This window comes from Hippopotamus amphibius, chromosome 1 (genome assembly GCF_030028045.1).
Source record: "Hippopotamus amphibius kiboko isolate mHipAmp2 chromosome 1, mHipAmp2.hap2, whole genome shotgun sequence".
Lineage (NCBI taxonomy): Eukaryota > Metazoa > Chordata > Mammalia > Artiodactyla > Hippopotamidae > Hippopotamus > Hippopotamus amphibius.
Window position 1 is genome coordinate 60,955,430 of NC_080186.1, and position 24,953 is coordinate 60,980,382.

General features: G+C 36.8%; 1 protein-coding gene across 20 annotated transcripts in view; it reads left to right on the top strand.

Moving 5' to 3' along the window:
• SSX2IP (SSX family member 2 interacting protein) overlaps positions 1-23,995 on the top strand; it is an 88,152-nt gene extending 64,157 nt beyond the window's left edge. For 11 of the 20 annotated variants that reach the window (XM_057714782.1, XM_057714635.1, XM_057714787.1 and 8 more), the window contains 11 exons: positions 79-291; positions 3,992-4,102; positions 5,408-5,543; positions 7,908-7,983; positions 8,053-8,242; positions 12,467-12,617; positions 15,247-15,383; positions 15,725-15,898; positions 18,901-19,015; positions 19,489-19,654; positions 23,331-23,995. In XM_057714782.1, the coding sequence (XP_057570765.1) occupies positions 79-291; positions 3,992-4,102; positions 5,408-5,543; positions 7,908-7,983; positions 8,053-8,242; positions 12,467-12,617; positions 15,247-15,383; positions 15,725-15,898; positions 18,901-19,015; positions 19,489-19,654; positions 23,331-23,505 (1,644 nt within the window). In that variant the 3' untranslated portion in view covers positions 23,506-23,995. The remainder of the gene's footprint in view (positions 1-78; positions 292-3,991; positions 4,103-5,407; positions 5,544-7,907; positions 7,984-8,052; positions 8,243-12,466; positions 12,618-15,246; positions 15,384-15,724; positions 15,899-18,900; positions 19,016-19,488; positions 19,655-23,330) is intronic. The other 9 variants (XM_057714722.1, XM_057714771.1, XM_057714732.1 and 6 more) reach the window with 7 other exon arrangements.
• The last annotated feature ends 958 nt before the right edge of the window (positions 23,996-24,953 follow it).

Genomic DNA, 24,953 nt, shown 5'->3' on the forward strand with positions numbered 1-24,953 from the left:
CAGGAGAGATTTTTGTCTTTTGTTTATTTACTAAGTTGTCCAATAACCAACTTTTAGGAAAACATTTTCTCCTACTAGGAGTTGACTACTTTCGGTTTTCCTTCATTATATGAAGAATCCAAAGGTAAAGAGACAAAGAAACAATTAAATATAGTTGCTGTTTTAAATTGCATGAATGAGCTACTTGTACTTCAGCGGAAGAACCTTCTAGCTCAGGAAAATGTGGAAACACAGAATCTGAAACTGGGAAGTGATATGGACCATCTACAGAACTGCTATGCAAAACTTAAGGTAGAAATTACATCTCAATCTATATTTCAGTGCCTTTATTATGTAGTTTGATACTGTAAATTTTCTTTGAATTTATTTATCAAACAAATTTTAGGGTTTTAAGTTTTAGGATATTTTTAAACTGGTAAGTAAAAGTTAACGTAATTTGTACAAATCATTTGTGCTGCTTCCTAATATCTATATTGACGGCAATGATTTTATGAGCTGTTTAGTCTTGCTGAATCTGCAGAAAGTTAGATCAGGGAATGCTTATATCTGAGGAAAATAAAATAAGGATTCCCCCACCCTATCCAGTCTTGCTCAATAAAGTAGGTGCTTAATTTAAATTAGTCTTATTGGGGACTTCCCTGGCGATCCAGTGGTTGGGACTTTGCCTTCCAGTGTGGGGGGTGTGGGGGTGGGGCGGGTGGGGTTTGGTTCCTTGCTGGGGAGCTGGGATCCCGCATACCTTGCAGCCAAAAAAACCAAAAGATGTAAAGTGAGGGCTGTATTGTAACAAATTCAGTGGGGACTTTGAAAGTGGTCCACATCAGAAAAAGAGAAAAATCTTAAAAAAAATAAAATAGTCTGATTGTGAGAGACTTCATCAGTTAATTTCACGAAGAATATTCTTGAGGGTATCTATGCCACAGTTGCTAAAGCTCAGTAATGAAAGCAGGCCAGATTAACGGCTAAATCTTAGAAGTCGCTGGGACTCTAGAGAGGACCATAGAAGAATGCTTTCATAGACTTCCTTATTTCTCTGAACAAAGGAAATATTTTTTACATCGACCTGCTACCTTGAACTATAGAACGTTTGTTGCTGGCTGTGCTTTGCTTTCAGTGTTTCCTTTTGTGTATTCCTTTTTTTAAAAATGTTTCATTCATTTATTTAAGAAATGAATTTCTCATTTATTGAGGGGGAAAAGGTATTCAGAATCACAGTCTGGTAGGGACTTAAGATTATATATTATGAATGATGTAATATAATCAATTCAAGGCAAAATTTTTTTTAAAGATACTATTCTATAATGGGTTTCCTTTTTGTGTGAAAGTAAAAGCCTTTGAATCTGCATGCTCTCAGAAAATCAGCTTTTTCTTTACTTTTTCACCTGGAGGTCCATGCCTCTACTTATTTTTCTTCTTCTGTATCCGCTCCCCATCCCACCTCCCTCCCTCCAAGAACAGATAATAACAACAACAGAAACCCACTCAGATTTTGAATCTCTGAGCTCTATTGGAGAATGACAGGATCTTCAGTATATAATACATAATGTTTATAATATTTGAAAACCCTTCAGTAGGGAGTGTACAAGAAAGAAGTAGTCTCGAGTTGGCCGGTATGTGAACACTGGGAATGTTGGGGATTGATTTAGAGAAGCGTGCTCGCTTCTCATCAGCCGTTGCCCATACCATCCTGCCATGGCCTAATACTATTGAATGTTGTCTCAGCTCATATACACATATAACAGTGTGTTTTTTCTGCAGTGATAATATTGGGTTTTTGTACATTCTGTATGCCATGCCTAAGAGAGAGACATTATCAAGCTCTGTATCTTGGCTGGCTGGGGAACTGTGCCGGGGTGTAGAGAGTAGTTGATGCCCTCCAGGCTTATTAAAAGGCTGTGGGTTGTGGAAACTACTTTAGTTTAATCAGAGAAACTTATGGAAGGTCTCATGAATTAGACTGACCCAGAGTTGTAAGTCCTAGAAGGGAGTAATTCCACGCTAAAACTTTTCATATCTGGGCACCCTTGGCTGACTGTCTTATAAGCAGCTAGTGAATAATTACATGATGATATTGGTAATCTGGGATTATTGAACCTTTCCTCTAAGCAGTAATCATTTATTGGGACTACCCAAAGCATAGAGTATTTTCCAGGATATCTTCTAATTTGGGATTTGACCAGGGCCAAAATCAGGTATTTTGGGTCAGCTGTGGACAAAAATGTGTGTTCAACGTGAGGAGTTGCTGATTTATCCTAGAAGAGTTTCTGGATCTATCATATCATTCATTCAATTTGTTTAGCAGAATTTATGGAGTATTTATGTGGTAGGCACTGGGTTCCAGAGATGAGTGGAACCCAGTCCCTGTTCACAAGGAGGTTGTAGTCCAGTGGAAGGAGACGCACTGACCCGTAATCGTTTGCTTCACTCGTTGTTCTTGGTGTGGGAGGTCAGGGATGGCTACAGAGAGAGGTGACTCTTGATCTGAGATGTGAGGAATGAATAAAAATTCTCTAGTGTTGGGAAAGGCATTCTAGGCAGAGCATATGACCTCTATAAAAGCATGGAAGTATGAGAGAGCATTTTCCTTTTAGGGAACAGCAAATAGCTCTGTAGGAGCTGATGTATGTGATATGTGATGAAGAGTGATAAGATGTGAGGCTGGGACACAGGCGCCATAAGAAAGGCATTATACAGAGACCTGGAGGACCAAGGAACGTAAACACAGGGAAGGCATCATGTAAATAAATACTCATCTGGCAGTAGGGTGAAGAAATTAGAGGAGGAGGTATAGAAGACACAGGAATAGTGGTAGGGGGCTCAGAAAGCCTGGTGAAAAAGAGCTGTTAGCAGGCCTTAGCAGTTGCCTAGTCCAGGGGGTCTGGGGCTTGAACTGAGGTAGTGCCAGTGAAGACAGTAAGAGTGAGATTGAAGAAAACTTAAGAAGTAGAATGGGTAGAATTTTATGAAAAATTGAATTTGGGGAAAAGAGAGTCATGAATTAAAGATACTGTTCAGGTCTCTGCTTTGAATTTACTGAGGATGGTGGTATGATTCCCTGGGATAAGAAACAGATTTTCAGGATGATGGTGAGTTCATGTAAAGTGTTGATGACTCTGAGAGAATCTGATTTGACGTATATGGGACATATCAGCTGGCCCAGTGCCTTTAAGTTCAGCCATGCCAGATGGTCTGGCATGATAGGAAGTTTTAAACACTCCAAAGAAGAGGGTGCCAAAAATTTTGACAATGTTGCAGTTATCTAAGTTATAGTCCTAAATTTTTCTTGAGATCCATTGTTACAGAGATTGTGCAAGTTGTTATTTGTGGTCAGTTATGACATAACTTGAGTGGCTTTTATATTTTATGAAGATGAGAGCATTTAAAACATACTCCAGTGGCTTCATGCAGAATTTGGCACAGTTCCTCTGAATTGAAAGTGAGCATCTTAATTCTGTACTGATTCAGGCGATGCTGGCATTGCCTTCTAGGAACGATCTTAAGAGTTTCCCGCGTGCAAGGCAGAACTGCTGTTGTCATGCTGTAGTCCCACCCTTTTTGACCTGAAGTGTTCTGCTTTGCTTGGTCACCTGTCTTCTTCAGACTTAGCTCCAAATCATTGTTGGCTCTTTCTCAGAGTGTGCTGTAGAGTGTTAAAAAGTATTAAAAAGAAATTATGAAGATGTTCAGTGGCAACATTACTGGAGTAGATGAAGAATCTTTCAAGGGATCCCCTTTGAAGGTCTTTTGTATATACACTAAAAATTGGGATTTAAATTAAATAAAATTTGATATTCAAATTTAAATAAGTTTTGTAACTCTGTAGCATCAAGCTTTATAATAATTGGTTTAAATAAACATTTTGTATGCTGCTAAACTTCAATTTTAGGTAACAAAACCTAGTGTGTGTAACTTGTTTTTACTAATCTTTTAAGGATTCAGTTGCTCTGAATCCTGTGTTAATTTTAGTCAAAATTGCATATGAACATTTTAGGAACAACTGGAAACCTCCAGGAGAGAAATGATTGGTCTTCAGGAAAGAGACAGGCAGTTACAGTGCAAGAACAGGAATTTGCATCAGCTACTGAAAAGTGAGAAAGATGAGGTGAGTTGTCAGTTATTGCAGATAAAGATCAAGTGAATTTACTTTTTTTTTTTTTTGTAATTTGAGGTAACCATAATGGTCACTTGACTTTAAGACAAGAAAGAACCATTTATTCATCCTGTGTCAAATTGGCATGGTGGAGCTCTGTGTATAGTGTTGTATCATACTTAACTGAGAGGTCAGGTACCCTGCCCACCACCCTCTCCCCCAAGTGGATCCATTTAGCTTAGTATGTTAGTCCATAGCTCGTGACAGCCAGTGCTCTATACCAGCGGTCCCCAACCTTTTTGGCACCAGGGACTGGTTTCGTGGAAGACAATTTTTCCACAGACGGGGGATGGGGGGATGGTTTCAGGATGATTCAAGCATATTAAATTTACTGTGCACTTTATTGTTATTACATTGTAGTATATAATGAAATAATTATACAACTCACCATAATGCTGACGGGAGGCGGCACTCAAGTGGTAACGCGAGTGATGGGGAGCAGCTGTAAATACAGATGAAGCTTTACTTGCTCGCCCACCACTCACCTCCTGCTGTGTGGCCCTGTTCCTAACAGGCCACAGACCAGTACCGGTCCATGGCCCTGTTGATTATACTTGAAATGATTTGACTGTAGGTCTTCTTCAGTGAGGATTAAGTTAAACATGATCATCTCTAGCAGAGATAAAGAATGTCTGTATAGAACCTGCTTGCTATGCAGGGTTGCCTGAGAAGCCATAGTAGACGTAAACATTGACCAGTAGTGCTTGGCATATAATACATACTCAGCAAGTGTCTGAACTGGATTCTGTCTCCTGTCTGTCTCACTCTGATTTGAGAACTGGTTTTGATCAGAGGAGAATGAAGCAGTTTGTCTGCTGCCACACGCCATGGCTAATTCGCCTTGTCACAGATTGATAAGAGATAAAATGATTCAAGTCACTAGTGAAAGGGAGTCATTACAAATGATCACATGACGTCTGCTGCTTTCAGGTGAAGCTTCGATCACATTAATGCTTCCATAAGAGTGTGTGGTTTCTAAATGATCAGAATCTATATGTAGGGTGAAAGGTGTAGAAGATAATTTAGAGAATTAGCAGCTCTGGAAATTTCAGAATTAAAAATAACAACTTTATATGCTTCATTTAATGAAATTTTAAAAACTGCTTTCCAGTGGTTACAGAGAAGGAAGAATAATCCTAGGATTTTTAAACTATTAGGAGCTGAATTCTAGGACTTCTGTTCTCTTTTGAATTTGTACATTTTAACTGGGTTTACCAATCCTAAAGGGACTTATTTAATAGAAAATGTTTTTTTTAGGTGCAGAAATTACAAAATATCATTGCAAGTCGAGCTACTCAGTATAATCATGATATGAAGAGAAAAGAGCGTGAATATAATAAACTAAAGGAACGTCTACATCAACTTGTTATGAATAAGAAGGATAAAAAAATAGGTAAGCAGCTGGCTAAGATAAAGCAAAGGGAATAAATAAGCTAGTATTACACTAAGAAATAAATGTAGAGGGATTGAGCTCAATAACTCATAAAGTGTCATTTTCATGCTTTATACATTCGATTTTAGATGGTATATATCCATGTAAACCAGACATTGAGACAACTGGTTATTTGAAAAATAGTAATTTTGCTTTGCTCCATTAGTTGCATATAAGAATTGCATATATATTTTTTTAACATTACAGATGTAGGATTAATCCACAGAGAGAAGCTAAACCAGAGGACACCCTAACCTTTCATAGCAAAGAACTGATAATATTAAAAATCAGGATCAGTTTCTGAGTATCAAAAGTGGGGGTTTTGAATTAACTTCATGAAATTGTTCATCAGGCCAAATTATTCATGTAGTTTGAGTTTTTTTTTTTTTTCTGAGTTCTTTTAAATTATTTTTTGTGCATTTTTGAAGTACAGCTGGCTGTGAAAGTTATGTTTGTCAAAGTATACTTTTTCTGTTATTCTTTTGAAACTTATTTTCCAACTTTTTTCATCCAAGTTTGTGCATAACTTTAAGTAAACAGTATAGATTAAACAACAGAACTACACTACTCAGCCATAAAAAAAGAACAAAATAATGCATTTGCAGCAACATGGATGCAACTGGAGATTATCATACTAAGTGAAGTAAGTCAGAAAGGGAAAAACAAATACCATATGATATCACTTATATGTGGAATCTAAAATATGGCACAAATGAACCTATCTACAAAACAGAAACAGACTCATAGGCATAGAGAACAGACTTATGGTTGCCAAGGGGAAGTGGGGAAGGAGGGAGGGATGGACTGGGAGTTTGGGGTTAGTAGATGCAGACTACTAACATTTAGAATGGATAAACAACAAGGTCCTACTGTATAGCACAGGGAACTATATCCAGTCTCCTGGGATCAACCACAGTGGAAAAGAATATAGAAAAAGAGTGTATATATGTATCTAACTGAGTCACTTAGCTGTACAGCAGAAACAAGCACAACATTGTAAATCAGCTAGACTTCAATTTAAAAAAAAATGTAAGTACAGACACACAAAAGTAGAGCTACAGAGATAAAGTTTTGCTGGCCTGCCAAGATTCAGGAAATAGGAAATCTGTGCATTGATTTGTTGAAGAGTGGTTTCCAAGTGGGCTATAGGCTGTCATCTAACCTACATTATACATTATTCTGAACTTGGACTTGCATACAACAGCTGATGAGCAGATGTTTCAAGCTGTCACATGGTGGGCTAAACCTGTTACCAGCAAGCAGTTCCGTGTTCACTGTGTCACTGTCATTCTCTACAGCAGCGCTGTTGCAGCTATTTGAACATTTTATTTTAAAATTATTAAAAAATGGAAGTTTAATAATTTGCAATTAAGACAAGGTTAGAAATCTAAGTATTCTGAGATTATAAATCTTAAACTTTACTTGGACACTTATTGGTTTCTGAGGTAGGTTAACCTTTTGTTCATTCATGAGCGAAATAGCAAAATTATAGAGCAGGATGAAATGCTAGAAATATAAAGTGTAACACTTAGAGAAGTTTATTAAATATTTAACTCTATAGCAGAGCCCTCGTATTATGAGTATCTGGCTCTTTTCCTGGTCCAAACCCAACTGGAAGTGACAGTTCTGTAATGATTCTTTTTATCAACTCTAAAATTACGATAACTTATTCTCATCTTTTTTCCTTCTTATGCCAACTGCTTTCATCTCCACCCGGGGCAGAAGAGACATGAACACTGTCAGGAGCCTTGACTCCTTTGATGATGATGGTGGTGGTCATGCTACAGGGTGTGGCAGACTTTTTCTGTAGATATCCATATAGTAAATGTTTTGAGCTTTGTGGGTTCTGTGGTCTTTTGTCACTCCGTCATTGTAGTGCAAAGGTAGCTATAGAAAATATGTAAACAAATGGTGTAGCTATGTTCTAATAAAACTTGATTTACAGAATTAGGCAGCTGTCCACAGGCCATAGTTTGCCAACCCCTGATGATAAAATTAATAATGATAATTAAATTAACACTTATTAAGTACTTACTGTGTTAAGTACCTTAACATTTATTTCACTCTTCACAACAACTCTTTGATAGATACTTTCATTATTTCCACCCTATTGATGAAGAAACAGACCAGCAGTTAAGTAACTTGCTGAGATCTCAGGCTTATGAGCGATGCAACTGGAACTTAAAATCTGGGCTATTTGAGCCCAAATCCTAATCTGTATACCAGGTTGACTTACGTCCCTAATGCATATAGAGTGTTGGGATTTTAAACACTTAAACATGTGTGGTTAAGAACTGGTTTTGTTCTGTGTGTTTATGTTTGTAGCTATGGACGTTTTAAATTACGTGGGGAGAGCTGATGGGAAAAGAGGCTCCTGGAGGACGGGTAAAACTGAAGCCAGGTAAGGCACGGTTGAAACTGACACATTTAATCAGACTTTCCTTTCTATACTGCATTTTCATACTGACAGTTTCTTTCTCAGGAATGAAGATGAAATGTATAAAATTCTCTTGAATGATTATGAATATCGTCAGAAACAAATCCTAATGGAAAATGCTGAACTTAAGAAGGTTCTTCAGCAAATGAAAAAGGAAATGATTTCTCTTCTTTCTCCCCAAAAGCAGAAACCTAGAGAAAGAGCAGATGATAGTACAGGAACTGTAAGTGGCTCTTTCCTCTCTAATACAGTCTTCAGATTGCTAATTGGAACAATTAAAACAGTAGATAGGTATTCTCAGTGGGGTCACACTCACTGCTGTGCTACCTGCAGTCACTCTGACAACCAAAAACATGTGCCTGTAAGTTTCCAGACGTGTCTTGGGAAATGATGGAGATGATTTTCTGGGGACTTAATATGTATCAAGCACTTTATAAGCATTGTCTCATTTTAGTCTTAGAATAATTTCATGCTTTTGGTACTGTGATTATCCCTATTTTATAGGTGAGGAAACTGAGGCACAAAAGCTCGCTCAGTATCATGCAGGACAGAACTAGGATTTGAATCCAAGTCTGTCTCACTCCAGAGCTCATGGTTTTTTAACTGCTGTACCAAATATCCTCTCAATAGCTTAAATATTGGGTAACTTAAGCAGGCTCTACCTTTCAGAGAGTGAAACTCTTATTAATTTTGGGAACCAAATGATCACTTAGTCCATAAATTCATTGAATGTTCATTATGTGTTCTAGTTCCTGGGGAGAAAAAGCTAAGAAGACTTTGACTGCTTCCTCTGTTTTAGTTCAGGCTCCTAAAGCAAAGTACCGTAGACTGGTTGGCTTATAAACAACAGAAATTTATTTCTCGCAATTCTGGAGGCTGGAAATGTAAAATCAGGATGCCAGCGGGGTTGGTGTCTGTGAGGGCCCTTTTCCTGGTTGAATTGCTGACTTCTTTCATCCTCACGTGGTGGGAAAAGCTATGAGAGAGTTCACTGGGGCCCCTTTTATGAGGACTCCACCCTCATGACCTAATCACTTCCCTAAGATCACCTCCTAATGCCATCATGTTAGAGATTAGGATTTCAACATATGAATTTTGAGAAAGCACAAACATTCAGACCATTGTATCCTGCAAGAAGCTCTTTTAAGAGAGACAGGCATGTAGAGAAGTAATTATTATACACATTAACAGCTAAAATAGGACGGTACGTGTGTAAAATAAAACAATTATGGCAATCAAGGAAGGCATCACAGAGAAAGTCACATTTGAATTGGGCCTTAGTAGGTATTTTTGAGGTAGGAAGCACGGGGAAATTATTTGATGAGGGCATAATGTGTAGAGGTCTGAAAATAAACACGTCACATAATGGTGAAAAGTTTTTTAAACTTAGTTCTTTACATTTAAATTTAAATTCTGGATGCAAGCAAGTTCACATTAGTAACTAAAATCTGAAAATATTGGGTTGGCTAAAAAGTGCCTTCGGTTTTTAAGTAAAAGTAAAAGACACGTTTTTCATTTTCACCAAGAACTTTATTGAACAACATATTCACCATTTTGTTCCACTACCTTCTGCCATTTTTCAGGCAACTTCATAATTACATATTCCCAAAACTTTATCTTTTTGAGCAAAGAACTGTTCCAGGTGCCTTTTACAGCCTTCCAGGGAATTGAAATTTTTTCCATTAAGAGAATTTTGTAGAGACCTAAGTAAATGGAAATCAGAAGGTGCAATGTCTAGTGAATACAGCGGATGAATCAGAACTTCCCAGCCAAGCTGTAACAGTTTGCCTGGTCATCAAAGAAACGTGCAGCCTTGTGTTATCCTGATGGAAGATTATGCATTTTCTGTTGACTAATTCTGGATGCTTTTCTTCGAGTGCTGCTTTCAGTTTTTGAAATTGGGAGCAGTACTTGCTGGAATGAATTGTTTGGTTTTCTGGAAGGAGCTCGTAATAGAGGACTCGCTTCCAATCCCACCACATATGCAACATCACCTTCTTTGGACGAAGACCGGCTTTTGGTGTGGTTGGTGGTGGTTCATTTCGATTGCCCCACCATCTCCTCTGTTCCACATTATTATTGTACAGTATCCACTTTACATCGCTCATCACAATTTGTTTTAAAAACGGAATGTTTTCGTTATGTTTAAGTAGAGAATCACCTGTGGAAATATGATCAAGAAGGTTTTTTCACTTAACTTACGTGAAACCCAAACATCAAAGCAATTCACATAACCAAGCTGGTGCAAATGCTTTTCAGCGCTTGATTTGGATCTTTTGAGTACGTCGGCTGTCTCCTGCGTGATGTCACTTTGTTCTGAATTAATGTCTCAATTTGATCATTGTCAACTTCAGCTGATCTACCTGACCATGAAGCATCGTCCAGTGAGAAATCTCCAGCACAAAACTTTGAAAACCACTTTTGACATGTTTGGTCAGTCACAGGACCTTCTCCATACACTGCACAAATCTTTTTGTGTGTTTCAGTTGCATTTTTACCTTTCTTGAAATAATAAAGCAGAATATGCCAAAAGTGTTGCATTTTTTATATCTTTGATGTTAAAATGGCTACACAGAAATTCACCAATTTTGATAAGTCTTTTTTTAAATACACGCTGTCACATACAATTAACAGAATTGTTTCGAATGAAGTTAAAGACAACTAAGTGCTACTAGAGGCATCTTAAATGAACCTTTTGGCCAACCCAATAACAATGTTGATGGAAAGTGGTAATTACCAGTAAGTCACCAAACTTGTTTTTTTAACCTATATTTGAGGATTATTTTGTGGTATCACAAATCAGTCCAACCGATAAGCTTATCTCCTTTTTTTTTCTTCTTTAAAAAAGTACCTAAATGTTCTTTTAGATTCCAATATGGGGTCTGCTTGACATCTTGTATTCAGTTAATTAACCTTTTCTCTCAAAGTCATAATCACTTTGGGTCAGCTCTTAATAGTCACTAATACCTTGGTAGAGTTAGCATAGTTTCTGTGACTCCTGTGGTTTCTTCACTTTTGGGCCCAGCCTTTACTAACCTCTCATTACCAGCTTTTAGTCAGCAAAAGTAGAGAGTAAATCAAGGAGATCTTTCTCAGATGATAGTATCCTGCATAACTTCTCATAATTCAAATGTTGACGTTTTTAAAAGATCCATTTTTCAAGATCCATTTTCTCTTAAAATTTAAGTAATTCAACCATTCCTTACTTGTAAGGAAAGATTTTGGCCCATTATAGCAAGAAGAGTAAGACATAATCTTGGAATGCCTAGGTAGCATCCAAACTTTCATTTATTATTTTGCTTGCTTAATTGTAGCCCAAATATATACGCAAAATTCAAGTCAAATGAATTTTTAATTTTCACTTGTGGTTTTAGAGTGTCACTCAATCTGGCAATTATTAATGTGCGGCACTTATTAATTTTAGTAATGAATTTGTATTCTGGTACGCCTTGAAATATATAGCATCTTGAAATATATAGCTCCTTGAAAGAGTTACTGTCAGGTAGCTCCAGAGTGTTGATTGGCAAGAACCGGACTCACAGCCACACCCTGGGCTTTTCCTCACCTAAACCCCCTGGGGGACCTTGACCTCTGCCAGCCCATTGCCGACTTCAGACTACTGATACAGTTCTTCAGACTCAGTCACTCTCTCAGTCCTGCTGCATCTATAGTCTAATCAGCCCTTCTTTCTTTCAATCGTCTTCTTCTTTTTTACCCCAGCAAGATATTTATTGTTCAAATTAGTTAAGTATATATATCTACTTTCCTGGATGTTAACAAATTAGGACCGTTTTATGTAGATGCAGGTTATTATGACATGTATACATCTAATATTGCTTCCCGATGTTCTTTATCCTGCTTTGATTCTATCAGTAAAGGTTGCTACACTTCCTATGATTTAATGTCTTGGTAGAATACAGAGAAAAATATCTCTAGTTTTATTAAAAAAAAATTATATGAAAAAGATAGAGTTAACAGTTGCTTTTACTTTGGAGATTATTTCACAGGTTTATTTGTTTAAAGCAGTCAAAAATTGGAGGCAAGTTGGATTGGAACTGTGTGCCATCGGGAAAGTTAGTTTACTTCTCTAAGCCTCAGTTTCCCCACGTAGTAACATGATTTGAGGACTAAATAACATGTGAACGCCCCAACACAACATTAGACTGGTAGTGCATAACTTCCTCACACAGGTCCATGACTTTTGTCACTTTTTATATTTGGCTTCAAATTCAGGTTTGAAGAGTCCTGAGTTGGGGAATATCTATCTTTAGTATTAATTGCTTTTTCTCAAGACATTTATGTTAAGGACTGGGTCATTTATGCTTCAGATACAGCACAAAAATGATTTTTATACGAGTCTCTGACCATCACTCTGATGACTTCTGCCTGAGTGTCTGAAGCCATTTTATGATACCGGTCTTTCCCTCTCCTCTCTGGCCACTTGTAGGCTATCTCTGATATTGAAGAAGATGCTGGGGAGCTGAGTAGAGAGAGTATGTGGGACCTTTCCTGTGAAACTGTGAGAGAGCAGCTTACCAACAGCATCAGAAAACAGTGGAGAATTTTGAAAAGTCATGTAGAGAAACTTGATAACCAAGGTAAGAACTGCCTGAATGCAGGCAGAGTGAGCTGTGACACTCAGTAAGCTGACTTCAGTCACCTGGAAAGCCAAGTTGTGGGCTCAGACTGAAGTCCTTAGCTCAGTCCGGTTTCTCAGGCAGAAAAGCAAGACTGCCTGTGTGTGATTTGAACCTCACTGAGAAAATCCACCTTGTTTTCAGAGCAAATCTTTCTGAAAAGAGGACATCGCATGTCCATTCACTCTGAGTGCAGAAGACAGTTGAATAAAGTGAACTGAGTCTCTTACTATATCTTGGAAACCAGGAAATATTAATCATAATATAGTATAAATATGAACCTTTTGCTTATTATTCCTAAATACTTGCCTATTGCTAGGTTGCTAATAATTCATTTTTTAATTATTTTCAAAATAATAGACATTTGATGCAAAATATCAGGAAGAAAGTAGCATATTCAGGTCTCTATTCCCTATGTGTAACACTTCATAGTTTGGTGCATACCTTTCTAGACCTTTCTCTGTGCATTTGCAAAATATTTAATTGCATACAAACCAAAAATTGAATAGTACATATTTTTTCCTGCACTGTTTTTTTCACTTAACAGTGTATTGTTTTAGATACCACTTTCTGTCATTATAGATAGTATAGATTTATGTGGTTGACTATATCCATAATATTTTATATTTGTTAAAATCTTTATGCTTTTAAATCAAGAAAATTAAGATTTTTGCTAAGTAAATGAAATATCTTTAAAGAAAATTTATTCTAAATGGTCAAAAATGACAAACTCAGTGCTAATTGTCTTCAAAAATAAAAAACAATCAGCAAAATTATAGTATCAGAATTAATTTACATGAGATTTTATTAATTTCCGTCATCATCGTCTGTTAGTAAGTAGCTGTCTTTGGACTTCATATTTGTTGAATTTTTTTTTTTTTTATTTGTTGAATTTAATAACAGAGCAAGGTTTGTAGCACTGAACTGATCTTTGAGGAAGTGTCAAAAGAACATAGTTTATTAATGTTAATTTTTCATAAAATAAATGTAAAAACAGATTGTACATTTTTAATTAGGACATGATCTGCATAAATATGAATTACAAATTAAATGTTGGCAGTAGAGCTGAGTAAGTAAGTAAATAAAGATATCATTTGGTCCAGAAATAGCATGAATGTATAGTTGCCATGAACTCCTTAAAGCTGCTTTGCTTTTTAAAATTTTTTAGTGTTAAAATAATATGCATTTTATTGGATTAAAGAGCTAAATGTAAGGCCAGACACTATAAAACTCCTAGAGGAAAACAGGTAGGACACTCTGTGACATACATCAAAGCAAGATCCTTTTTGACCCACCTCCTAGAGTGATGGAAATAAAATTGAAAATAAACAAATGCGACCTAATGAAACTTAAAAGCTTTCGCACAGCAAAAGAAACCATAAATAAGACAAGACAACCCTCAGGATGGGAGAAAATATTTGTCAATGAAGCAACTGACAGAGGATTAATCTCCAAAATATACAAGTATCTCATGCAGCTTAATACCAAAAAAGCAAATAACCCAAACCAAAAATGGGTAGAAGACCTAAATAGACATTTCTCCAAAGAAGACATGCAGATGGCTAACAAACACATGAAAAGATGCTCAACATCACTCATCATTAGAGAAATGCGAGTCAAAGCCACAATGATGTATCACCTCACACTGGTGAGAATGGCTATCATCAAAAAATCTAGAAACAATAAATGCTGACTAGGGTGCGGAGAAAAGGGAATCCTCTTGCACTGTTGGTGGGAATGTAAATTGGTATAGCCACTACGGAAAACAGTTCGGAGGTTCCTTAAAAAACTAAAAATAGAACTACCATATGACCCAGCAATCCCACTAGTGGGCATGTACCCTGAGAAACCCATAATCCAAAAAGAAATATGTACCACAGTGTTCATTGCCGCACTGTTTACAATAGCGATGACATGGAAGCAATCTGAATGCCCATCAACAGATGAATGGAGCTATATGTAATGAGTTGGATGGACCTAGAGTCTGTCATACGGAGCAAAGTAGGCCAGAAAGAGAAAAACAAATACCATATACTAACTCATATATATGGAACCTAAGAAAATAGTACTGATGAACCCAGTGACAGGGCAAGAATAAAGATGCAGATGTAGAGAGCAGATTTGAGGACATGGCGGTGGGGGGAGCTGGGATGAAGTGAGAGAGTAGCATTGATATATACACTACCAAATGTAAAATAGCTACCTAGTGGGAAGCTACTGCATAACACAGGGAGATCAACTCGATGATGGGTGATGGCTTAGAGGGCTGGGATAGGAAGGGTGGAAGGGAGGGGATATGAGGATATATGTATAAACACAGCTGATTCACTTTGTTGTACAGCAAAAACTGGCACAACAGTGTAAAGCAATTATATTCCAATAAAGAGCTTAAAAAATAATATACATTTTATTTCATGTTATTACAGTTTATGGAATTTTTAAAGGGCAAAGGATATAACTTTTTAGAAAACCTATGAGATTCCAGAAGGGAAAAGTTCTGAGAGCCTTGATTTTTAAATGTGTGTCGCCAAACGCCATAAACTAAAATAATGACTGTAAGGTTTATGTCAAATTACTGGTTTTGTGTTAGTTTCAAAGGTACACCTAGAAGGTTTTAATGATGAAGATGTAATCTCACGACAAGACCATGAACAAGAAACTGAAAAACTCGAGTTAGAAATTCAGCAGTGTAAAGAAATGATTAAAACTCAGCAGCAACTTTTACAGGTAAATGCGAGGCACCTTCCCCTGTGAAGGGTCAGAATTTTACTTAATCGTACTAGATTTTTACTGCTTTATTTCATAAGATCTGTAGCATTTGACATTTTTCACTCTGAACTAAGCTCTCTGCTTGCCCACAGATAGACTGCATAGCACTCCTTGTTTAGGGGCTTTGCCAGTTAGAGTAGAAGCGTCTGGGAAATGAGACTCCTCATTTCAGTTGACTTTCTGATTCTTTATCATTTCTCTCCTTCCCCTAAAATTTGACCTGCTTTTCCTTCGCTTTCATTTCAACTTGGAGTGTTGCAGGGACCCTCTGGAACTTACTGTGTTTTAAAATTTAATAGCAGCAGCTCGCTACTGCGTGTGATGATGATACCACTTCGCTACTACGAGACTGTTACTTGTTGGAAGAAAAGGAACGCCTCAAAGAAGAATGGTCCCTGTTCAAAGAGCAAAAGAAAAATTTCGAGAAAGAAAGGCGAAGCTTTACAGAAGCGGCTATTCGCCTAGGATTGGAGGTATTTTAAGCAATTGGCTTTCCTTGTTTGAAGGTCCTGGAGAGGTCAGTAGAATACATCTAAGTTCTGCTTTTTCTTGTTTCTTTGCTAGCCATTTTTTTTCTCAAGTATTTACCAGCGATTTCACAAATAGCTTGAAATGGAAGCTATTATAGAAGGGTATCATTTTGCCTTTACCAGATTTGGGAATTGAAAAAATTTTTATACTGAAAACAAACTTTTTTATTGAAGAAACTATAAGCATTTATCATCCCTTTTGGGTGGCTTTCTACTATTAAGGGTTTAGCTTCACACAAGAGATTTCTTTTGGGCATCTGTCATCTCGCCACTGTCAGTAGGTGTGGAGTCAGAAGAGAGTGCAACTGAGAGCATGTCTTTTGTTTGTTGTTGTTTTTTAAAGCGCGTGGGGGTGGGTGAGAGTACAGTAAAAATAAAGTTCTCTCTCACTCCATCCCCTCACACAGGGATGAAAGCGTTAACTGTTAACAGTTTGAGCTGTGTATGTATACACTTTGACAGCTCACTTTTTTTATTTAGCAGTGTATTACCTACATATTTCCTTTTCAAAAGTTAGAGAAGTAATGTCTGAACATGGTTTAAAAAAAGAAACTCAATCCATACAAAAAGCTACAAGGTGAGATGGTATCCTCCATTCTTATTGCCAGTTTCACTCCTCAGAGATAGTCACTGTTAAAAGTTTGTGATTCTTCTGGGACGTACTATTTTAACTTGAATGAAGTTCGACCTTTTTTCTTGGTATAAGCCTATTGAGTCCCTACTATGGAAGATAAGGAGTTTGGTGTCTTTATTATACTTCCCATCTGCGCTGTTTCTCACTTACCCGATTTCTTCATAGTATTTTTACTTTTTTAAACTACTTTTTTAAACAAATTGTTTCTCCTGGTTGACTTTTTTACTTTAAGTAAATTTGTTTAATGCTTCCATTTCATGTTTGCTCAGCTTCAGACAGTACAGGTTTATCCCCAAGATGAAAGATGAGGGCATCCTTGCAGTTTCCCTTGTTGCACTGCTCTTATCCCTCAATTCCCCAGTTTTTGTCTGTGATACTAGTTTTTACTGTCAAGTATTATCACATTTATATTCTGTCTTTTAATACAATTCAGGTATAAGAACTTTGTCTAAGATTGAGACTTAAGAATTGAAAACCAGAAAGAACATTGATAACATTGTGATTATATAAATATTATTCATTCTATAGTCAAGTGATTTTTTTGGACACATAGAAAATATTCTATGTTATTAAGACTACCACATGGAAGAAAATCTTCCATGTATCACTATGTAGTAAATTCTTTGAGTTTCTTTGTGGCTTCCTTTATGATTTCCTGATTCAAATTCAAATTATATCTCATGTAATTCTCTTTCTTGGGTTCTTTGCTGTATTACTTTCTTCAGTAATTTTTTTTGTAAGTAGTGTGTGAGTGAAAAATATTCTGAATTCTGGAATACCCAAAAATATATTCATACTTGATTGGTTTGGCTGGGTATAGAATATAGTTTTTCAACTTTTCCTGTCAAAACTTTGAGTTATTCCATTTCTTCCAGTGTTTGGTTCTGCTCACACGAAGCCTGATTATAATATAACCTGAGTTACTTTGTAGATACTTGTGTTTGCTCTTTTCCCCCTCCATGGAAGCTTTTGGAATTTTATGTTCTTAATTTAAGAGTTCTGAAATTTTACCGGGATACATCTGGGTAGCTCCTTTCAGCCTGAAGACACTACACTTCTTCAGTTCAGGGATATTTTCTTGAATTCTATATTTTTTCCTTCTTTGACTTCTCTTGCGTTTTGGAACTTCTATTAGACAAATGTTTGTCCTTCTGGCTACATCTATAGATTGACTTTATGTTGTGAATTTGGGAATATTTTCTCACTTTTATCTTGTGCATCACCAACCTGGTATTCAGAAAAGGTCAGTTTTATTATTCACTTCATCCATTGAGTTTTTATTTCAGAATTTATCTTTTGAAGTTTTCTAATACCCTTATTTTTTGCTTTTTTTGGTGTAGCATTATATTTTAACAGATGTTCATAAAGCTGTCTGATAATTTGTTATTTTTATCTTGAACTGTCACCCATAGCCAGTTCTCTTTATTTATTCTGGCCATTTTTCTTTTATGCTATTAGTTTTCTTCAAATGTCTGGTGATCCATGATTTTGTATTAATATTTATGAACGAATCTATATGTTATCTTAAGTAGCTGACATGGCCTTCCTGCATAATTATGTCATCAATAGCTATCTTCCTCAGGAAACAAAAACAGTTTGCACCAGCAATTCGTCCTGTCTTAAGGGATCACCTCTGTTTCTAAGCCCATCCCCGCCCCCCCAATGCTATTGCAAGAGATACTCTTGCTGCTTTACACACCACTCCCCATCCTCTGTCTTTGGTCACTGAGGACGGTGGGGCCAGTGAAGGATGGGAAGGAAGTACGAGAGACCTGAGGGGTGAGGGAGAATTTGGAATCCATCAGCTGTTCAGAAGGGGGTGGTTTGACACAGGCCCTCTGTGGTCTAGTGGTGGTGGCTGCTAGATGGTAGATGGTTTGAGGATGAGAGCAGGGCTGGATGAAGCCATAGCTCCTTTTTTTCAAGCAATTAATTTACAATGGGCCTTTTTCTGTTGTTTGTAATCTTATATTTACCAAGTTTTGTACGTTCAAAAGTTATGCCTAATATTCTATATATTTAAAGTCTATATGCTAACATGCTTATTTTTTTTGTGTTATACATTTGAATTTATTCAGAATTGATGTGAAAATAGTAGTTGGCTTGTCAGGAGAAACAGGTGAATTTTTATTTTTTAAACATAATTTTCTTAAGTGAAATTTTTCTTAGTTTTCTAGGGTTAATTCCTTTGACTTAATATATAGAGAGAATCGGAGAACAAACACAAACAGCTAGAGAAATTGTGTGAAGTGGCAACTGTGTGAATATGGAAATATTGATCGGTATTTCTTTGGTTTGCTTGTTATGGTAGAGAAAGGCATTTGAAGAAGAGAGAGCCAGTTGGTTAAAGCAACAGTTTTTAAATATGACTACTTTTGACCACCAGAACTCAGAAAATGTGAAACTTTTCAGTGCCTTCTCAGGAAGTGAGTACTTCATAAACTCTTTAATCTGAAAATGCATGTAAACAAAGTACTGTACATTATTAATGTATAACTTTAGCAGTCACCAGTAAGAACTCTCTAATTGGAACTAAAAATTAACTTTGGTATTTTATTTGCTGTAGTCAGAATAGAAATGCCAGGAGGACTGTGCATACCCAGGGCAACTTGTGTTGTGAGTGTAATAATGTCAAGTTTTGAAAATTCACAATCTAGAAGTTTTTTTTAAACTAGATCCTTCTAAATGTTTGTGGACTGTGCATAATGAAGGTCGCTGGATTAGTTAGACTAGACCCATAGGGCTGCAGTGGACATTTGATGAGTTTGTTCTCTCACACCTCGCTGAGACCTACAGGTGAATCTAGTCTAGGATCCTCGTTACCTTCACAATAGCTGATGCTTCTCCACATGCACTGCCTCTTTACCTTCCTTTTCTTTTTTTTTTCTTTTTCAAACAGGTTCTGATCGAGACAACCCTACAGTATACTTGAGGCCACAGCAAAAGAAGCCTCATGGTGCGCCTAGTGGGTCTCCAGTTTGCACATCTAAACTTACTAAATCTCTTCCTGCGTCTCCTTCTACTTCAGACTTTTGCCAGACACGTTCCTGTGTATCTGAACATAGGTACTTGTCTATAGGTGATCTTCTCACATAAATTGTTAAAGTGCTAGAGTTGCATTGCAAAGGAAAAGTTGGCATGCCTAGGATGAGCAACGGTAGAGGCTCTGGAGAGGACTTGAGTAGATTGACTCATTCATTGTACTAGTATTTATTGGGTATCCATTATATATAGACACCTGTTAAGTAATGGGACTACAGCAGTGAACAAGGTAGCTCTGGTTCCTGTCTTCTGGGAGCTAAGTCATATAATGTGGTTCCTTTTATTTCACATGTAAAATACGATTTAAAATATAATCTTATTTCAGTAGTTACTTAATAATTTAATTGTATTGAATAGAAGGATATTGTTTTGATAGTTTCTGTAGAGTGCCTATTTTAGAGTTCTTGTGGTATGCCCATTTTATTGGTGTGGAAGGACAAAGACCCAAGAAAAGCTGCCTCCCCTTGACAGGTGAAGAGGATCTGTGCGAAAGGATGATGCAGTAGACAGAGTTGCTCCCCACCCCCGGGAAAGCCAGATATTGCTTTTAACTGCTGCATTTCGGTATTTTCTTGTGTCCTAAGACCTCAAAGCCTATTCCAAGATTAGTTTTGAACTAAGCAGATAGAACATTCGTAGGGAGATAGGAGTAGAAAAGAGCAAAGGGACATGTTGCAAAGTGTGGTGGTGACCTCTTTCCTCTTCATTAACATAGAAGACCGTGGCCGGAGACTTGTATGGAGCTAAGTGCTGAAGATGCCAGCTAGCCCTTGGACCAAGAACTGTTAAATAAATGACATTTTAAACAAAAATATGAAGCTTTAAAAAAGGACAAGGCACTGTCATTTATTGTTGGCCTTTAAAAGGATTAGGACTCTAAGTAAACACTGGGGGCAAAAAAGGAGCTGGGAGAAGAGCCTTCCAGGCAAGTGCAGGACATGGGTGTGTTTGTGGAAGGCGAGTGTAGTCAGCAAGCAAGACCAAGAGGTGTGAGGTTGGGAAGTAATATTTTATTATGTAAAAGTTCAAATATGTGTAGATGTAGAGAAAATAAGGTCAGGGACCCCTGAATGCCCATGACTCCGGCTCAGCAGTTGTCAGCTCGTGACTGATGTTGTTTATGTACAGCCCCGCTCTGCTTGCCCCGCCCCACCATGCACTTGAGATGTCATTTGTAAAATATGTTAGTCTGCACTTGTAAGTCGGATATTGTGCTAAAGGCAGTGGAAAAGCATTGGAGACCTTTTAAGTGAGAGAATGATTTTTTAAAAATCTAAATTTTAAAAAGATCACTTGGTTTTATTATGTGAGAAACAGATTGTAGGAACATAAGCCAGGAAACCAAGTTAAGAGATACTAGTGGAGCTGAGGTGAGAGATGGGCTAATTTGCACTCTAGGGTCATAACATGAGGATAGAACTGTGCCTGGATTTAGGCTGTATTTTGCAGTTAGAGCCAATAGGTTGACTGATACGTGAAATATGGGAGGTTAAAGTTTGTTTAATTTACAGTCAAAAGATAATGTAAGCTCAAAGTGTTTTCTTACATAGAATGTTACTGAAGCCCCCAGATTTGACCAATCAGAACTGTGTGTATAGATTTAGACACATTCTGCTCACCATTTACAAATAAAGGCAGCCCTCAGAGATGTTGCGAATTTGGTTCCAGACCACTGCAAATGTCACAGCAAAGCAAGTTCCTCTCAAACTTGTTGGTTTCCCAGTGCATATAAAAGTTAGGTGTACACTGTACTGTAATCTATGAAGTGTGCAATAGCATTATGTCTAAAAAACAATGTACATGCCTTAATTGAAAATACTTTATCACTGAAAAATGCTAATTTTATGACAACCCAGGGTTGTCATAAAACCTCAGTTTGTTAAAAAATACAGTATCTGCAAAGTGCAGTACGTTGAAATGCAATAAAATGAAGTATGCTTGTAATGCATTCTGTACCTAAAAGAGAACATAGCCTAGTTGCCTCAATTATTTTTACATATTTAAAATTTTTACTTTTTTACATAATTATTTTTAGTTATAAAATATTTAACATAAATATTCCTTGAAGACTTTGTTTAGTGTGTAATAGAAAGTCCAACATAAAAAAAAAAAGTCCAACATTTATTACCTACGTCATAGGATAGTATGAGATTCAGAACCAATATACGTGAAGCACTTGAAACAGTTCTTGGTCCACCATAAACTGTCAGTAACAGGCTCTAAAAATAAAAATATATAAAAACATAAATGGGTTATAAAAATGCTTTTCCGTTTCTTGTATTCCAAGACCTACACTGAACAACATCAGTGGCATAGAAACAGAAATTTGGAGCTTAAAGAAATTTCACTAAGCTATTCACAGTTACTGGCCTCTGAGGATAAAACAAAAGAGTCATGTAACTGGTTATCAGGAGAGAAGCTGTGCAGCTTACCATCATTCTTGAAATTTTTAATTATTTGGTATATTTGGATTCCTGCTCCCAAAGTACCTTGGATCTGGGTTTGTAATAAGGTTATGGCAAAATAATTAGGAGTATTTGTGGCTGATTTCTACAGCAACATCCTCATTGCTCCACTGTAGAGTGGAATTTTACATACAGGTTGTGCATGGATTCCATGCAAAGTACCTCACGTACTAAGTTACATAGAGAACTTAATTTATCATTGATCTCATCTCATCTGAGATGGCAGGAATTCTGAATCTAATTATAAGCAAGTTCCTTTTTTTTAAGCCAATGAGTATAAGTAAAATTGTCAATTATGTTTTTGGTTTAGCGTTTTAGAGTTAAAGCAACTTAATTTTTTTAGGATTGCCACATTATAAGGTTGAGTTAGTTAAGCAAAGTTAACCAAAAAATGAACATTTAGGAAAAAGAAGTTTTCTGGAAAAAATTGTGTAAGATAGTCAGTTGATAAAAATGTGTTGTTCATTGGCTCAACCACGTGGTTTGCAGGTAATCATTTAACTAAATTTCCTTGTTTTGAGCCTGGTTGCAGAGCACACCTCAGAGCATATCTCTGAAGCTAGGAACCGTGTCTGTGTTCAGACACTTAGGTTGTTATTGTCCGACACCTGAAGTTAATTGAGCATCATTGTAAGTCTCAGTGCGTGTGAACTCATTTAGTTCCCACCCCAACCCTATGAGGTGTAAGTTCTATTATTATTTCCATTTACAGCTGAGGAAGCTGAAGAACAGGGAGGGTTAAGTTGCCAGAAGTGACGTAGTAAGTGGTCCAGCTGGGCTATGAACCTAAACCATCTGTTCGGGGTTTGGACTCTTAACCACTTTGTAGGTACTCATTAATATCTGCATGAGTGAACAGATGGAGGAGGAAAGCATGCATGGACAGATGGTTGAGTGAAGAAAGAAACCATAAAGAGATTAGAAATTAGTGGCAGAAAGATGGGGGTATGGGGAACATTAGCTTTCAAAACTCACATGTTCTCTATCTACCTTAGGCTCTAGTTGGGTAGCATCCTTCACAGTAGTCTGAACAGATAAATAAAATAAATGGATGGATAGATAAAAGTGATAAATTAGACCATGTTGAAACACTTCTATGTGCTTGACCAGTGTGTTCTCAAAATTTACTGAGCATGGGACAAGGGAGTAATCAGATTTTAGACACTGAGGCATATCTGAGGTATGAAAGGTGGAGGAGATGATGATTAAGATCTGCCTTTTCTTTCCCCAACAGTTCAGTCAATGTACTGAATATAACCCCTGAAGAAACTAGGCCAAATCAGGTTGGAAGAGAATGTACGAATCAGAAGTGGAGTGTGGCATCAAGGCCTGGATCACAGGAAGGTTGCTATAGTGGATGCTCCTCAACCTACACAAATTCCCACGTCGAGAAGGATGACTTACCTTAGACGTGTGAACTGGGATTTTTTTTTTTTCCATTAACATGTTCATCAGATTTCACATCTGAGTTGAAACAGGGTGTGTTATAAAGTCAATCATCTCTAATAATTTAAGATGGTCTGTGTTGTTTGTTTGGACTTCCCTGTTCCTCCCCCAAAGAGCTAAAATGTTAAATCTATTTAAATGGATATAAAAGCTTTGGATATGTATTTTTAGTAACAGAAGCATCTGGTTCTGTGAATAAAGGAATGTATAGACGTTTGGATGGAAACAAAGCACTAGAAGGAGTTTCCTCTTATAGGTATTAAAAATAGCACTTTTAGGAAACTGACTATTGTAAATGTTTAATTTTGTCTCATATATAGCTGGCATTGGAAGTTTAGCCTTTCCTTGAAAGTATACTGTAGATTTTTAACAAAGCAAGTTCTATATTTATTATGTTTAGTGTGATTTGAAATATCCTCTTTCATATGTTTTAAATAAAGTGAAATTTATGTATGTTTTGTACATAGATATACATGATTATGTTAAGAGGCTTTAAGATTTAAAGATTTTACACGTCCATAATTATAGTATTCATGCCAATAAAATTTTTATTAGTAATATTCTGTTTACAGATGTATTAGAGCCATTGCCACATTATGTTTAAGAATTTTTTGAACCCATCTGAGCAATAAATACTCGAAAGCTCTTCCATGAAGCCAAGTTCTTTAGATAACTGACATCACTAACATTACATTTTTGAGATTTCTACAGCATTAGATGTTTTTAATGTGTAAGATATTACAATTTTTCAAAGGACTGTTGATTTTAGGGTAATAGAGGTAAGACAACAAAGTACCTTTGGATAAAACAGTTTAAGAATATTGGCTTCGGATGTTTGGATGATAGAAGATATTAAGATATTTAAGATGTTTGGATGGTGGTATTTTCTTTACTGGATGGGTACCCATACCGTGCACCTGTACCAGCAAAGGCTTTGTATAGTTGCCAATAAATCTTTAATAATTTTTCAATGAGGTATTTACTGATAAGGAAATCTGACAGTATAGAAGCATCAGATTTTATAGTCCCGAAATTATGATGCCGTGGACAAACTTGTCATTTCATATTCGGGACTGATCGCATGTTTCTTTATGGTTGTTGTTGTTGTTGTTGTTATTGATAGTAAGAATAATATACATGTGGGGCCAAGTGCTCTCCTAGAATTTTCACCAGAAAGCTTTAAGTACCTAACTCTGTCTCTGCACGTAGAAGCCTACATATATCCAGTCCTTGCTGTAGATATTGTACTTTAGGCCCACCTGCCTTCCCATTTTCTAGTAGTTTAACCATTTATATTCACTCACCTGGTTGTGGCTGTTCCATTTAAATCTGTCATGTTAAAAGGTACTTTCGTCATCCACTCGTATATATAACTCTTTGGAGTTGTGTAGCAGCAACCATTGTTTTCAGG